The sequence below is a fragment of the Vidua chalybeata genome, chromosome 4, assembly GCF_026979565.1.
Source record: "Vidua chalybeata isolate OUT-0048 chromosome 4, bVidCha1 merged haplotype, whole genome shotgun sequence".
NCBI lineage: Eukaryota > Metazoa > Chordata > Aves > Passeriformes > Viduidae > Vidua > Vidua chalybeata.
In genome coordinates this window covers 28,229,546-28,245,860 of record NC_071533.1, presented here as the reverse complement: position 1 = coordinate 28,245,860, position 16,315 = coordinate 28,229,546, and the positions used below count along the sequence as shown (strand labels likewise).

At 41.7% G+C, this 16,315-nt stretch overlaps 1 protein-coding gene across 11 annotated transcripts in view; it reads right to left on the bottom strand.

Annotated features, from left to right (window-relative positions):
• The window catches only part of EPHA5 (EPH receptor A5), a 194,854-nt gene that overhangs the window by 147,985 nt on the left and 30,554 nt on the right, over window positions 1-16,315 (bottom strand). For all 11 annotated transcript variants that reach the window (XM_053940226.1, XM_053940229.1, XM_053940232.1 and 8 more), the window contains one exon: window positions 2,772-3,435. In XM_053940226.1, the coding sequence (XP_053796201.1) occupies window positions 2,772-3,435 (664 nt within the window). The remainder of the gene's footprint in view (window positions 1-2,771; window positions 3,436-16,315) is intronic.

Below are 16,315 nucleotides of genomic sequence, written 5' to 3'. Positions count from 1 at the left end.
TGCAGTAGAAATTTTAATAAACAAAGCCAGGCTCTTCTGGGTTGAAAATGTTTCCCAAAGCATGGTCACAAAAAACCTGCTTACTAAGTGAAAGCAAACTGGGAGACCACTTGCAAGATGCACCCAAGTAATTTACAAACCAAAGGTCAGAAGTTATTTAGGTGTTTGTGAAAGCTACACAGCAGAGTGCCAAGATTATCATTATGTCAGCCAAGAGCATGGAGTGCATTTCCTTAGCATCAATCAGACTGTAAAAAAAAAGTTCAGTATTTACAAATGCATAGGACCTTTCTTGGTGTTATTTACTCTGCTCAGAGATGCAAAGTTTAACTTAATACCCCATATAAATAGAAGACAATCTCATCTTTGTGAATGTAGCAATAACCAAACCAGAAAGCGTTTTACTCGCATGGGATATAGACATGAACTTCCATACATGCGGAATACAGACCTCCTGAACTGCCTAAGGCTGAATGCCTCCTATCAACAGAGCATCTTGGAGCCAACCAGCAGGGAAAGCTTGGCACAATAACCTGGGTTAAACACGGGACATTCAAATGGGGCCCTCAAACAGAATGTGCCATAGGCATTCAAATCCCATTGATTTGGTGATGGAATTTAGGCCACAAAAAAAGAATTACTGGTTTTAACACCTCTAGAGCAATAAAGTGATAAAATCCTGTCGAGGGTGTAGGCTGTAGGTGAGGTAAAGAGCAGTTTTTGTGGACATACCTTAGGAATAGGGCAGGGATAAACCACCACAAAGCATCTATACACTTCCTAATTATGATCACAGCCCTACCCAACACAGTCAGAAATTGAGAGGCCACATACTGTCCTCTTAAGAAAAACAAATTAAAAAATAAAACCCAACCTACACCCAAAAACAGAAAGTACAGTCTTTAATCACTAAGGTCTTCTGAAAGCACACCCCAGATTGCTATCTCAACACTGCAACCCCTCTAAAGGCAGCCCAGCTTCTTCAATGATGGTCTCAGGTTTCTGGTTTAAATCTGTATTTTTTTGGGTTTGGTGGATGGGTTCATAGTTGTTTTTTTTTAATAGTGGTTTTTTGTTTGGTTAGGGTTTTTTTTTGTCTTTTTTGTTTGGTTGGGGTTTTTTTTGTTTGTTTGTTTTTTGGTAAGACCTCTAAGTGTGCTTCGAGAAATGTAGCATCAGAGGACAGGACTTGAAAGGTGACTAATAGAGGACTCCTTTCCTCCAAAAATTCTAGACCTAGCACCAAACCTATGTCTTGTCACTTTGTTACATGGTATTTTCTGCCATAATTAAGCAAAACTTTGCTGATCTATCGACCAACATCCCTTGTCTGTGGCCGTCTGTATTTCCTCAGCTTGGGATAATGTTGATCTTAGCTCCCCCACTGTACAGTATCAAACATCGAGTCAGTCTCTTCTCCCCTCGTAAAAGAAGAAATATCTTTATTAGCAGAGGAAAAGCAAAACCAAGACAGATTTTGCTGTACTGACTACATCTGTAGAAAAAGGAAACTATTCTCAAAAATACCACTCCACATGCTGTTTAGTAGAGGTTTCTCCAACACAAACATTTCTCTCAAACATTACTTTTTCTCTCCATGTCAACCTTTGAAGAGATTTGAACTATCTTCAGGGTCACCGTGATGTGACCGAGGACTAATGGATCAAGACCACAGTTTGCTGCGGATATGCACTGATCTATTCTTTGTACTACACTGCAAACAATAATCAGAGTGAGGTGAAGAGAAAATGCAACACAGACTTCAGCTGAAGTGGAATTCCTCTGCCTTCCCCACAGTCTCTATTATTACCCATTATTAAGTGGCTGCAAAGACAAGCCAATTGAGATGGAACTGATAACCAATATATATTAATTTTGCAAAGAGCAAACTGTATTGAAATCTTTGTTTACCCTTCTCTTTTACAAGCAAATTTGTTTTAGGCTACCTGTAATGTATTTACAACAGAAGGGCAAATTTTATAAACAAGTATAATACAGCAAACCATGAGATTATACACTCAGAGTACACTGTTCTTTGTAAGTATTTTTTTTAAGGTCTTGAGCTTTAGGTACCCTAGATCTCTTGCACAAGGCCTCTGATGATTCATGAGACCTATGCTGACCAGCAACCTGGGAACCTCAGCTAGCTACTTGTGGGAAAACTTCAGCACATATGGAAGCGTTTTTATCAGTAGGACTTTAAGTTTAACTCTGAGCAGCTTTGTATTAAATTATTTACCAGAGATGAAAATCAATCAACTCACACCACATCAAATACCCAGCCCCCCATAGAGTGATAAAGGCAGAAAACACACTCCTTCAAATACAAAAACAAAATGCATCTTCTACAGAGAGATTAACTTCAAACATTCCCTGGTACAGTTCAGAAAAAAAAGAAACCAGGCTTCTAAGACTCATAAAGAAACCCTGATACTGAGGAAAAATAACATAAATCTCTAAATAACAGATAAGACTACAGTTGTCTCATGGACCCAGTAGTACAGTGCTCCAAAGTTAATAGAAGAATGCCAGATTCTCCTTGTTGGCAGCTCTGTAAGCACCAGAAGCACCTGCACATAGGTGTCAAGTGCCACGACATCAAGCCCAGGCCTCTGTCTTCTTGCTGGAACACTTACTCAAAGGACCTCAGTGGAAGTGAGAACCTGACCCACCACTGTCAACTCAACCAGGCACAAAAAACATGAAAAAGAAAGCCCAGACTGCACATCACCTTGGAAGCTCAGCACAGTGCCCTCCCTTCAAACCCTTACCTTGGCAGGTGTTGTTCTTCTCCTCATAGCCTGCCTTGCACAAGCACTTCCCGATGGGCACCAGCCATTCCCCTTCTGCACTGCAGTGCATCTTCGGTGCCTCCTCAGTCACCGAGTGGTTGATGCAGACACCTGACACCTCCAGGAGCTGCGAGGAGTCCGCACCCGTGATGGTGTCAGGGAAGCGGGCCAGGTTGCGGATTACCGATGGGCACTTCTTGTAGTACACACGCACGGAGACCAGGGCGATGCAGGCACCCACGTCCTGGAAAGCGAGGTAAAATCCCTTCTTTGTTAGGGGCCCAACGTCTCTCACCTCTGTGTTGAGCTTCATCACTCTGTCGCCAAGGTCTAACTCTGTGAAGCTCTCATCAGCAGCAATGGTATCAATCTTGATGTACTGGTTTTCTTTGATGTTCCTCCCATCTTCATCGTCTGATTCAAAGTAATACATGTTAAAAGTCTCCTTGCAGGTCCCAAGTCCTCCTGGAAGGCTGTTACAGTCCCTCAGGGTGAATTTGAGCTCAATGAAGATGCGAGACGCCCCTTCATTAGAGATCCAGCTGGTCAGAAGCCAGTTGTTCTGATTCTGTTCCATTACCTTGCATACTTGGTATGTGTGTATCGGAGCGTAGTTTTCATCCACCTCACCAATTTCTTCCCACTGTATAAAAAGGAAAAGTATTTTTCAAAACAGTCACAACTCTTAGCTTTCCCATCTAAAGAGCATCTTGGGTTTCAGAACTCAGGACTTTCAGGAAAAAAGCTTTTGTACTAGAGGCTTGATACATTCCTGGTAAAGTCAGATAAATGATCCTTTATAAATAGGAAAGGATGCAAGTTAAAACCCTTTGTTTTAGACAGTTCAAAAGTGGGAAAACATTGCTGGGTTTGTCCACTACTATTCAGTTAGAAAACAAAACAAAAGCAGATGGGCCTGTTTCTGTGAGCTTTTCCAATGCATCCACAGTTCCCTCAGGCTCCTTTCTACCACATCTTCAAATCATTGCCCCACATAATGAAAACCATACTTCTACAAGCTATTCTCCCCCACCAAACAGCATGCCAAAAAATCAGTGGAGTGACACACTAAATAAATGGGCTTTTGCTATCCCCAAGTGCACTAGTCAGTGTAGTTCTTGCTCATGCAAAAAGAAGATTACTTCCAATACAGGTTACAGGGACCTGCAAATCTTGAGCTGTTTATGTGCTACACAGGTTTTTAATCAGAGCTTCAGGCAACTTTTTGCAGCTTTGTGGGAATTGCAGCAACTGTTTGTTCATTTTATTTTAGCCATGCTCTGAAGGGCATCACTGAAGGGCATGCTTTTTCCTGGAGCAGCACAGAGCCAGCAGCATCACAACTGTGCCTACCATAGATACACATCAGCGTTTCCTCTCTGCTTTTGACGACCCTAGTGTTGCATTAAGAGATTAGATTAACCATCTAAGTGCAGCAAAGAACCCAGGAGAGCCAGTGTTGGTTTCAGTTTTCTTCCCTTCTACTTTTGACCCACTCATCTGCAAGGGCTTAATTCCCAATGCCTCCTCCATCCTCTGCTCAGCATTGCTGCACACACCTGGTCACAGCTGCGGATGCAGCACAAAGGAGATGCGCAGAGTGTAATTCAAAGGTACTCCTGTTTCAAGCTGCGTATCTTCTGATGGCCAAAGGCCAAACTTTTTCTTGGAAATACAGCCTGAGATGAAGTTCAGAGTGTTCTCAGCCCAGATGCCATTACTGCAGAGCTGAGACAGAACACCCTCAGAGTCAATGAAGATGTTTTTAAAATGAAATGTTGTTCTTACATTTTAAAGTAAAACAGCATCAAGAAGTGACATGAGAACATAACCCAATGGTACAGTCAAAAATTAATTACAAACACCACCATCAGAAAATCATTTCTTTTCCTCCCTAACCTGGGCTGTGAAAGCAGGGACTTGCACAGGAAGACATGCCCACTGTGACATGCAGAGTTTATATGCACCACCAGTCTTCCAAGTAAGGAACCTAACCTAAAGATATTTTTGCCATGGCAAGCAGCACTTTCATTTCTAACCTTTTTTTTTGTGTCTCTGGGCTTAAACAGGCCGCAACTCTATTGTGATTAAGATGTAATTATCACTGAGTAGCACCACAGAATTGGACAAAGCCATGTCTGCAGTGAAAGCCAGGCAGATCTGTGCAGGATTTATGCCTGACTTTAGGAGAGACAATTAACAGTTACCAGGAGAGTCACTGAGAAAAGATAAAAGAAAAGGATGCAACACAGAATAATTCAGCAGCTAGATTTTCTATGTTCCAGTAAATAGGAAGGTTTTGATATATGAAATTAAAAGCAGAAAAACACCATTCTTCAACTAGTATGGTTAATTTAAGTAATAAGTATACTGTACATATATACTTCCAAGTGAATTTGTCTAGCATTGTACTAGTTTCAGCTAGGATAGAGTTAACCCTCTTCATAGTAGCTCACATGGAGCTACCTTTGGGATTGTGCTAGAAACACTGCTGATGATACAGAGATGTTTCAGTGATGGCTAAGCAGCACTTAGATGAGCCAAGGCCTTTTCTGCCTCACAGCCCATCCCACCAGCAAGGAGGCTGGGGGTGCACAAGGAGTTGGGAGAGGACATAGCTGGGACTGCTGATCCCACCTGGCTCAAGGGATATTCCAGACCATATGGTGTCATGCTCAGCACATAAAACTGGGGCAAGAAGAAAGAACTGGGGACAGGAAGAATCATGGCATTTGCTTTTGCAAGTCACCATTATATGTTAGGAAGTTCTACTTTCATGGGGATAGCTGAACACCTGCATGCCCATGGGAAGTGGCATTTCCAAGGAATTTCTTGGTTTACTTTGCTTGTGTGCATGGCTGTTACTTGACCTATTTTAACGACTTTACCTCAACCCACGAGCTCTCTCACTTTTACCGTTCTGATTTCTCACTCATTCTCTGCAGGAGGAGTGAATGAGTTGCTGTGTGGCACTTAGCTGCCAGGTAGGGTTAAACCACAGTCCTTTTTGATGGCCAGTGTGGGGCTGGAAGGGTTTGAATTAATGACAGGTTTGATTCCAAGGTGCTAGATTGAAGTTATAGCTGTTATTGTTGTTGAGCTCTGCACTGACTGGCTCCTGGGCTTGCCATGGAGCTTGGTTGCCTCACTGCACACTAAAGCCTGGTGCTTGTCAGTTGCTGCTCCTCGCTGAACTGCTGACCATCTTACTCTGCCAGGCCTGGCAACATCTTGATGTCAGCAGTGACAAAGCACCATGCTGGCAAATTCCCAGGCCATCACTGATGTTTCTGTGATGCCACACTGGATATGCTGGAACTGCAGTGTGAACTCAAGTTGATGGGAATGCGACCTGGGGATTAGTCCACATGGGAGAACAGCCTTAAGCAGCTGTGGAACATTCATGCTGGAACAGGTGCATCTCAAAGTATCTGTAGCTGTGGTTATGTCAGTGTTGCAGCAGGTACACCCCTGAAAAGACTGTGGCACATAGATAAGGCTCCACTTTGAGCAGATAAAATCCTAAGGGACTGAAGTCTATGGCTAAGTCCAAAAAAGGAGCAGGGGCAAAGAGAGGAGTTCATTGCAACATTACCCCAAATGCTCTGGTCCATGGATAAAGACTGTAATGAGAATACCACCCTGCTTACCCGGAAATGGCTGAACACCAGCCTGCCCATGAGAGTGGTAAATTAATTCCTTGGTTTGCTTTGCTTGTGTGTGCAGTTTTTACTTTACCTGTTTTAGTATCTTTATCTCAAGTCATGAGTTCTCACTTTTACCCTTCTGATTTGCTCACTCGCTGGTGGGGAGTGAGAGAGGGGCTGTGTGGTGCTTAGCTGATGGATGGGGTTAAAGCATGACGCTATATAAAGGTGAAGTTCTATTTTTAGGTGGTAGTGATTCTCCATTTGATGAAAAGGGAGAGTAACCCTCCACTTCTCCCAGTCTACAGAGAGGTCCCTGCCAAACCAGTCCAGGGGACAGATGAGCACATCTCAATGTAGCCCAGGAAAGACATAATGACTTTAACTTTGCTTTTTTCTGGCTGAAGGCCAGAGGATCACTAGAACAACACGTGAACAACTGCTCACATCAACAAGCATACATGAGTAAGTGTTAACTTCTGACAGGAAGTGGTGCAAAGCATTTGAGGACTGGAAATTGCTCAGACCAGTTTTATCATGTGGAGATATTTATGAATGGCCACAAGGTACACAGTAAAATGCTGTACACCATCTACAGAGCATTAACGCGTATTTCTTTCATAGAGTTGACATTTACAATGACTGTGATGTTACAGTACTATCATTAGTGACCTAACTTGAAGGCATGCTGAAAAACATCACTTGACTTTTTTCATACTTGCCAGGTCAATTTCCAAGGACCCAACCGTGATGCTCCTCAGAGTTATGCAGTCAAGCTCATTTCCAGCGCTGCTTCAGAAGTTGTGCTTTCGGGAGTGAGTACAAAGTTCATTTGTTGAAAAACTAAGTGCAGTGATTCTAATGGTTGCTTTCATGCACTGAGAGCACTAAACACCATGAGGATAAAGGTCCAAGCATAAATACATCAATGAACTGTGCTAGAGTCTTAGCTGCAAGAAATGGCACACGGCCCTAACATCCAGGCTTCAGGATGTGCTGCACTTTCAGTACTGCTCCCCAGATCAGAGCAAATCCTGTCATCACCACCTGCCATCAAACCTAAAGCAATCATCAGAGCATGAGAAAGGGGAGGTGCTAATGAGCTAAGGCTGCTTATCTCTGTATAATCCTCAAGGGAAAGTCAACCAGATTTTATCAGAGCAGCCAGTATTGTGCAAAACCTCTGCTCTGTCATTTAATCTTCTTTTCCCCTTTCTGCGTGTAGGACTACACCATTTCTTTCTCTTCAGCTGGATCTGTCTCCCCCCCAGAGACTGGAGGCAAGCTGCCACCCTTCTGCTTTTACATCCCTCCACGAGATGGAGATGGCAGTAAGAGCCCCTGCACCTTCTGCCTGGTCCCAGCTTCCTAGTCACTACAGAACCTCAGAGAAGTATTTCAGCCAACAAAGAAATACAAACCACAGGATGAAATGCAGTGCCTTACAGTTAATGAGAAAGAAATCCCACCACATTAAAGAGACAACATCGAGATGAAAATTATTGGCATGAAAAAAATTAAGTACAACTGAAAAATTGTGTAATGTTATAATTCCTCTCTGCAGCACATATTTTTTGATATATAAATCAACCCCATCTGCAGGATTAAAACAAAAATGCAACCAATTTGGTGGTAAATGTTTTCTCTACATCTTTAATAGCCCTAAGAAGGAAAACACAAATGCATTTCAATGGCCTGATGTTAAATCATTTATAGAAGACCTATTTCTGAATCAGAAATTTTCAGCACACTACTGCTGGCAAGTGAAAATGCAGCTCCATCAATAGGAAGCACACATTTCATACAGGCTGTCTGTCTAGAGAAAGGCCAAAGATATCACACATCTAACTAAAGATATGAGTTAAAAAAGCACTCAGTGGAGCAGCCTTGGGTTAAATGGACAATTTTAAAACACATTCACCAGCTGTCTGCTACTCAGGCTTGTTTCTAATCTCAGAGATTCCAGGAGTGCAATCTGCTACCACAGCACAGCAAAAAGCTGCTGCCCCAAAACCAAACACTGACATCAGGGATGAACATTTCAGAGCTTTTGGTTTATTTGGTTTTGAGGGGATGGGGGTGTTGCAGAACTAGTTTTTGTTACTGGTCTTCACTGACTCATTCACTTTCTTTAGCATCCACTAAAGGCAGTAGAGACATTTCAAGCCTTGTTCCTAGTTCCACACATCCTTGCACTGCTGAAAAAGAAATTAGGCATTTAGCAAAAGAGGGAAAGGAAGCTTAAGAGCACTAAACAAAGGTGTTCCTAAGACTTACCTGAAACCTTCCTGGTAGGACTCCCTCACTCCAAGGGCTGTGAATCTGCCTCTCTTCCCACTACATATTTCGCAGGCTCATTGCCACAAGAAGCCTCATCCTCTCCTATTTAATTTTTCCACCCCGCCACAGAGAGCTCTGCAACATATGCATGCTGGCACAAAGACGTAAAACTAGAAAAGGATTTACGTATTTTACCTTTTTTTCTTTTGGAAGAAAGCAAGTCTGGCACAGACCTCTGATCTCAGGCTTTGAATGTGTGAAAGCATCAAAGATACTCTGTGTGCATTGCCCACAGAAAGGCAATTTTACCTCAAAATACTGCTGTCAAGGCCACACAAGCACATACCAGTGCAGAAGACAGTGTGGCATGGTGCTATGCAATCCCCATGCCAAGTGAAAAGGGGACACCTGACGCCCTTCCAGAAGGGCAAACCAGCCTGGTGTTCAGCTCAGTACCATTTATCCTGCCTTTCATCCTGGTAACATTTGGGCAGACTCTTCGATTTCCTTTTATGCAGCTGATGTTAAGACCTGGCTGCCAATCAATAGCCTCCAGCTTAGCTCCCTCACAAATGCTCCCTCCTGCTACTCAACTTTATCTTGCAACCTGCTTCTTCCCTCCCATCACAAAACCCAAAAACTTGTGGGTTTGTTATTTTTTTTAGCTACCTGCTGGTTTCCACTTGCTATCGTATTACACAGTTAAAGCAAACAAGCAGCAGGCTTTCCTCTGCGCAGTTTCTGTGACTTCAGTGAGGTCACATAAGGCTATATCTCTAGTGAAAGCCAGGCAGAGCACTACATATCTTTTCTTCTGCACTGCAGAAGGTTTTGCAGGTCTGTGCTAGTTGTAAAATAAAGCCGACTTTGTCACTATCTTGCCTATTGCAAAACAGCACTTACAAACAGGCCAGTCCCTGTTTCAAATCCTGCCATCAAATATTGCCAGTGTTATCAACAGAAGCTGCAATATGTAGCATTGCTCAGATTTTCAGCTTGGGAGCTGCATGATTAAGCAAGAGCCTGATTTTGCTGGAGGTGTTTCAGTCTTCATTAAATGGGTTTTGCTCGCTCAAAGAACAAGAACACAAAAGACATTGCATCCAAAAAGTCACGTTACTTTTAGCTCCATCTACAGCAATGATTGGCAGGAGCAAGAGCTCCATCTTGAATATTGGCATTGGCAAGAGGTACATGTATAACTTCTATGACCTACTGATCGTGGCAGAGTCCACCAGCACCTGGATGAAGAGCTTGAGAAGCCTGGTTCCCCCTCACAGCAAGGGACAGTGATCCAAACCACCCTCCAGCAGCAGAAAAATGCAGTAACCTGGAACAATGCTGCATGTTTGTTTGCAACCCTGCTCTTTGCAATGGATGAGCAGTGCAAGGAGCAGAGCAGAGATGTCAAAATAGCTTTGTCCAGCTTTTTCCATCAGTACCAGTGCTTAAAACAGTACTCTTGGGCAACAATTTTTAAGCATTTGTACCAGGGTAACCACACAGTTTTAGAGCCCAAATTCTGCTTTGGGGCAGGGTGCCTGCTCACAGGGACAGCTCAGCAGCTTCTCCCCTCCTGCCCCACACCAAGTGGTGGAAGACACCAACTAGAGCCACATCACTTTTTCCAGTAAATCACAAATTTGAAATACAAATAATCAGGAAACCAAAGCAATTCATGTATTTGGATCAAGTTATGAAAGAAAGGGAAGGAACAAAAAAATTTAGTAAAAGAGAAACCAGTTATTTTGAGAGCCTCACAAAACATGTCTTTACCATCTTTTCTTCTTGAGTGTAAACAAAATAGAGGCCAGATAAATTTATGAAAAAACAGCTCTGGAGTAATACAAACTACTTCTTTCAACCTCAAACACACTTTTAAATTTTGGCTACCAAGCAATAAAAAAATTATTACTTGTGCAAACTTTTCCAATACCAACATCCACTTTTACAATGCAAAAGGTGAAGCTATTTTTACACTTTCCCAGCATGGTTATGGGGGCTTTGGAGCTCATTTTCAAGGCAGGAGCCAGTGTCAAAAAGAAACTGCAGTGACTTCTATGCAAACAACATTTGGCAAGAGTTTACTAAAACCTTTAAATACCAGAAGCAGTTGCAACTGTCTGGGATTTTACTATTTCCATACATCTGACAGTGCCCCCACCCGAGGCTCAAGCCTCATTTGGATAGCAATTTTACAACTGAGACATTTATACATACAGATATATATTCCTACTGACAGCAGTTACTAGTCAAGCAAAAAGCATAATGGATAACAGAGGACAGAAAGCATCTGATTAATCTCCCTACTCAGGCAGAAATCTGGCCTAATGAAAGCTGAGTTTCTGAAGAAGGAACTTAATGTTTTCTGGTGGCTTGGCACACTCCCAATTTCTCCAACCAGGAAAATAAAACAAAAATAAGAACGCTATGGGCTACTTTTGGGCCAGTCTTCTTATTTTACTACTGGACTGCAGTTTCCTGCTGTTTCTTACAATGCCACTCTGGTCACTAAGCTGCACAGTCCGGTTAACACACAGCTTCAGAATATCCTGAGGTTAATTAGCTGAAGTAAATATGAGTTTCCTCAATCACTACTGGAGATTTCCCAGCAAGAAACTAAGGATAATTTTTCATACACTAAAACATAAGTGGAGGAAGCAAATATAGCAAAGAGGCATAAACTGGAAATTTAAAGCATGATTTTGAGATGTGCCACATCAGACTAGTGAATATTTTTTCTCCAATTCTATATTAGCCAAACATATTTCCCTAGCCCCCGTGTGATACTTACCTAGCAGAAAGCAAACTTAGAAAGTCACTTCCATTACCACCCCCCACTAAAAGGGCAAATTCTCACCTCGGCAGAGTTACAGGAACTGCCAGATGTGCTTCTCAATGACCCCTTGCAATGTGTGGGCAGCAAAAATGCTATGAGGAGACAAAGGGCCTTGCTTCATGTTAAAGGCTACTCCCCACAGCATCAAGAGTTAACAAGACTCCATTTCACTTGGTGTCAAGGTTTCACATTTGGCTTTGCACTTCGACAAAGGGCAGGAGAGGGAATAGCAAAGATGGGGAGATAATTGATGTTTTATCTCCACTATATAAAAAAAACAAACTACACTGAAAATGAGCTGGGTGAATGTTCACAGCACCACCATGCTCCATCCTAACTCCAGTGCTGCCAACTGTGCATTCCAATACTCAGAACAGCTCGTTAGCAGACATCAGCTTTAAAAAAATGCAATTTTTTGAACTGAGAGCTTAAGCATCTGGGTGGATACTTCAGTATCTTACAGTGTTTTGGATATTTTTAATTCCACCCAGGTCAACCTTTCACCATCCTGTGTGCAATCAGGACTGCTAGAAATCCTCCTCCTGCATTAAGTAATGCTAAGAAAGGTTCTCACACAGTCACACTGCTCAGAGCTGAGGGAAAACACCAAATAGGAGAGCCCCACACTGAAACCATGAGACAAAGCATGACTGCTCCTCTCAAGAAGACCTACATGTGAAGACATTATCAGTCACCTAAAGTTACATGGAGAACTTCATAATCATAAACTCTTGTTGTGTAAACATTTGAATTTACTACTTGAACAATTTTTCAATATTCTTTTTTATTTGTAGTATGTATGTAAGGTTTGCTGCCACACCTTTCATTTCTGCAGCAGCTATGCAGGAGACTTCTCAGCAAAACTCCCTATAAGGCTAAAGTGTTGACAATTCCTGGATTGCTCTGCACCACTAACTAGCTGAGAAACAATGCAGATTTCTGGAAAGCTGTGATAGCATCTCTAAACACAAACAGCAATTTGCTACACAAAGTACCACCCAAGAAAACGGGTAAGAAAAAACAATTAAAACCTTAAAAATTATTTTCAGAACATCTTATGAAATGTAACATCTGTTCAGAAACCTGCACAACTCAAGCTGTTGAAAAATGGAGAAACATCAGGACAAAGTCACCTAGACTTTTCAATCTGCACACCAAGATACATGGGGGGAAAAAAAAGAAAATGGGACTGAAGTTTAGCTCAGACTTTGACAATTTGCATGATCAATGAAAGATGTCAGCACCAGAATCCAAATGGAATGAGAACCCAGCTGGAGACTAGCAGAACTGAAATGAAAAGGAGCACCAGCCCCTCTTCAGCATGCCTAATCAGGGACTGTGCTGACTCCCTTCCCACAACAAAGCAGTGTGCTATCTGGAAAGCCTACCTCCCCTCCCACAGGTTTAGTTTTTTAAAGGTTTGAAATTCTCTGTACATCTGAATTAAAACATCCATTTCAAATCATAGTCCAGCCATTGAGGGAAAGACAATGGAGATGAGCGTGAAAGAAGCAATGAAGAAACACAATACCATTAAATCATTTTTCACTGCCTAATGTTACACTCATTGCAGAGCAATTTAACAAAGGCCAGAACAAACAGTATTGACACCACATGGTTTAACACTGGAAGGCTGACAGAGCCAGATTTTCAGAAGGACTCAGAGCGGGACGTAAATTTTAGGTTTATAATCAAATGCTTGGATTTTCAATGCTTTTGGGATATTATTCACATTACTCATCGTCTGATGATACCAAGAGGTTCACAGAACAACTTTGAAAAGCAGAAAGAAAGGAAGTTTTCCTTGTTACTTTAATGTTGTCCTAATATTTAAATAAATTAAAATCTACCTGGTGATTGTTTACTGCAACTGAAATAACACATTTGGTTTCTTTTTAACACACAATTTTCGCAAAAATTTGCAAAAACTAAACTAAATTCTTAATCTTTATCATTGTCATCGGCTTTTTAGAATTTCTTGCAAGCGAGTACACATTTAAGAGTTTCCAGTCAAAGAGAAAAAATACTTGATCTAAAAGTGCATTTAATGAAAACAAAGCAGATTAAACTTCCTGGTTTTCTAGTATTTCGGGAAAGTGATACAATTATCCACGTGCTGCACTGGCAAAGCCTAACCTCTCAGGCATACACCAAATTTGACTAGACTACAGACGGCCCATAAACCATATCAGACCCTCCAGCAAATGCATTATTTTGCCACTGCTTCCTGGGCTCTAATCTACCCAAAGCTTTTCATAGCGATAATATTACATTCATGGCTTAGGCCTTGACAACTGCACCCATAAATCAATTTTAAACCTCACATTAATCATCTTTCTGTAATCAGTGGCTATTCAGCACAAATTTACATCTCATTTCTGTTGGCCAAACAGCCACATTAGAGCTTTGAAGCTTATTCAGGCTTAAATGATTATATTCCCCTAATAAACACTGAAGTCCTCTCAGTCCAGCTGCTGTGAGCTGCATTAATGACATGCCGTGGCAGCAGGGGCCATCTGAAGCCAGCCTTGTGCGATGCTACAAGCAGATTTTCTGCATTTCCAATACTCTCAAAAGAAATTAGAAGGCTGCTCTGCCTGTGCAGACCCTCCTATGGGAACTGGCGTGTGCAGCAGACATACACAACGTGAAATTTACTGCACTTCCCCTTACCAGCTCCATTTGCCACTTCTTGAATGTGGGGGGCTACAAGTCAAATATCCCAAACCAGATTTCCTGATTCCCCACATGCTGAACACCTTAGCTTACTTTGGGTTTGGCAACGGTTCTGTTGAATCTGAACCATCTACAAAACCCACTTTTCTCACTTGTCAGACGCTCTAACTTTGTTCACAGCACCACGAAACTGTACCTTAGCGTGCTTTTCTTTGGTCACCTCAGAATTAGGAATTACATTTTTAATATCTAACTGCAACTTTTCTCCCTGTTTTTTTTTTTTTTTTTTGTGTGACAGATTATCACTCAGGATTACAGAAAGCAGCTAAAACATGATCAGTTCAGGGTGGATTTTGCATGTACTTGCCTACAATCCCTATAGTGAAACAATCTATTCTGATTGAACAATGAATAATTATTTAATTAAAGAACCTTGGCAGGCCTACATTATTAAACCTGCATAAAAAGCCTGACATTGATTGTATATTCACTTTCGGTTAAGGTCTGAATCAGTATGCTAAGATCTAAAAATGAATGAACAGAATGGGTTTATTATAACTGTTGTTAAGTACTTACCCCACTATAGGTAATAAATTATATATGTGGATGCCTCGTATGCTTATTCCACAACATAATGAAACTTTTAGTTACTTTTTTATTCCATGGGATTTAATTCCCATTGTGTCAGGTTTATGTTACTATTTAAATAAGGCACCAGAATTACACAGGTGTAAATCTGCTGGACAAAGGTGCAACCCAGACCTCAGTGTTTCTTTTATTCTGGAATTGAAGAAACACAGATGTGCTCAGTTGTTTGCGATGGATGTCCTATATCCTAACCATTTCACAAAGAATACATTTCATACCTGCAACCTCCACACTCTCCTGGAATATGGCAACCACTGAGGAACCACTTGACAATCAACATGCCATGGCTAGGAAGCAAATACAATCATGTACTAAATCCTCAGCTGAGATGTCTGCAATGCAAAAATAAATGCTGTTTCGGCAATCAGCTGTGATAATGCAAAGTGTAGGAAAGCTGCTGAAGTTTTCAAAAGAAACTGAAAAAACTCAAATTTTTTCTTAACCAAGAGGTAAACCTTGGCTTAACTTGATGGTAATATTGCAACACACACACAGAGGAAAAAAATCTGTTATTAGCTTGCTTTTGCTCAACCAAGAAGAGATCCTGGCATTTAAATTGAATGCTTTTGAAGAGAAGGGAAAATAACTTTCTTACTGGGGGGCAGGGCATAATCAACCACAGTGAGAACTTGCCAGGGGAGTCAAACCATCATTCAGAACTTTTAAGGGGGATCCAAGGAAGTTTCAGAAGAAAGTATCTGATCAGGTAGCCAAGCCCATGATGAGCCACGTATATTTCTCACCTAAGTAAGATGGGTTAAAGCTAGCACCAACATGCCTATGACATGTGAGAGAGTGGGTACATAAATAATTAAGATTCACGTATATTGCCCTCACGAGGTTACAGTAAGAGTCTCTTCCAGACCCAAGTCCCTGACACACAGAAGTGAAGAACACTGAAATGCTGGACATGCAGTTCCTCAAAGAACAAACTATCAAAAATAGTTTAAATAGAAAATTAGTTAATGGGTCTATTGCTACATCTCTGGCTGCTCAGTTAAGCTACAAGCTCTTACTACTGCTATTTTCTATCCAGGATACACTGGGATTAATGGAAGGTTAGAAGTTGGAGAGGCAGAGTAGAAAGAGGAAGTAAACAAAAGGACTTTGGAAGGGGCTACATTTCCTTATGAGAATAGAGATTGCCACCAACCAACCCTTCCTCCAGCAGATTTGGGCTAGGGTGGGAGATCACAGTTTGTAAACACTGTATGGCAATGGACCTGCTGGATTTTGGCTACCTTGAACGTTCTGATCTGCCATCCTGCACAGCCCCAGGCTTTGGTACTTCCCTTCAGTACTTCTTCTCCCCTGCCAGCCCAGCAGGCCAGTCAGAAAGCCACAGGCAGGGGCCTGTGACTTGGACTTGCTTATCAAAGAGACATTCTCACAGTAGGGTCATCCTTGAATGAAACCTTCTCTCAATTTTGTGC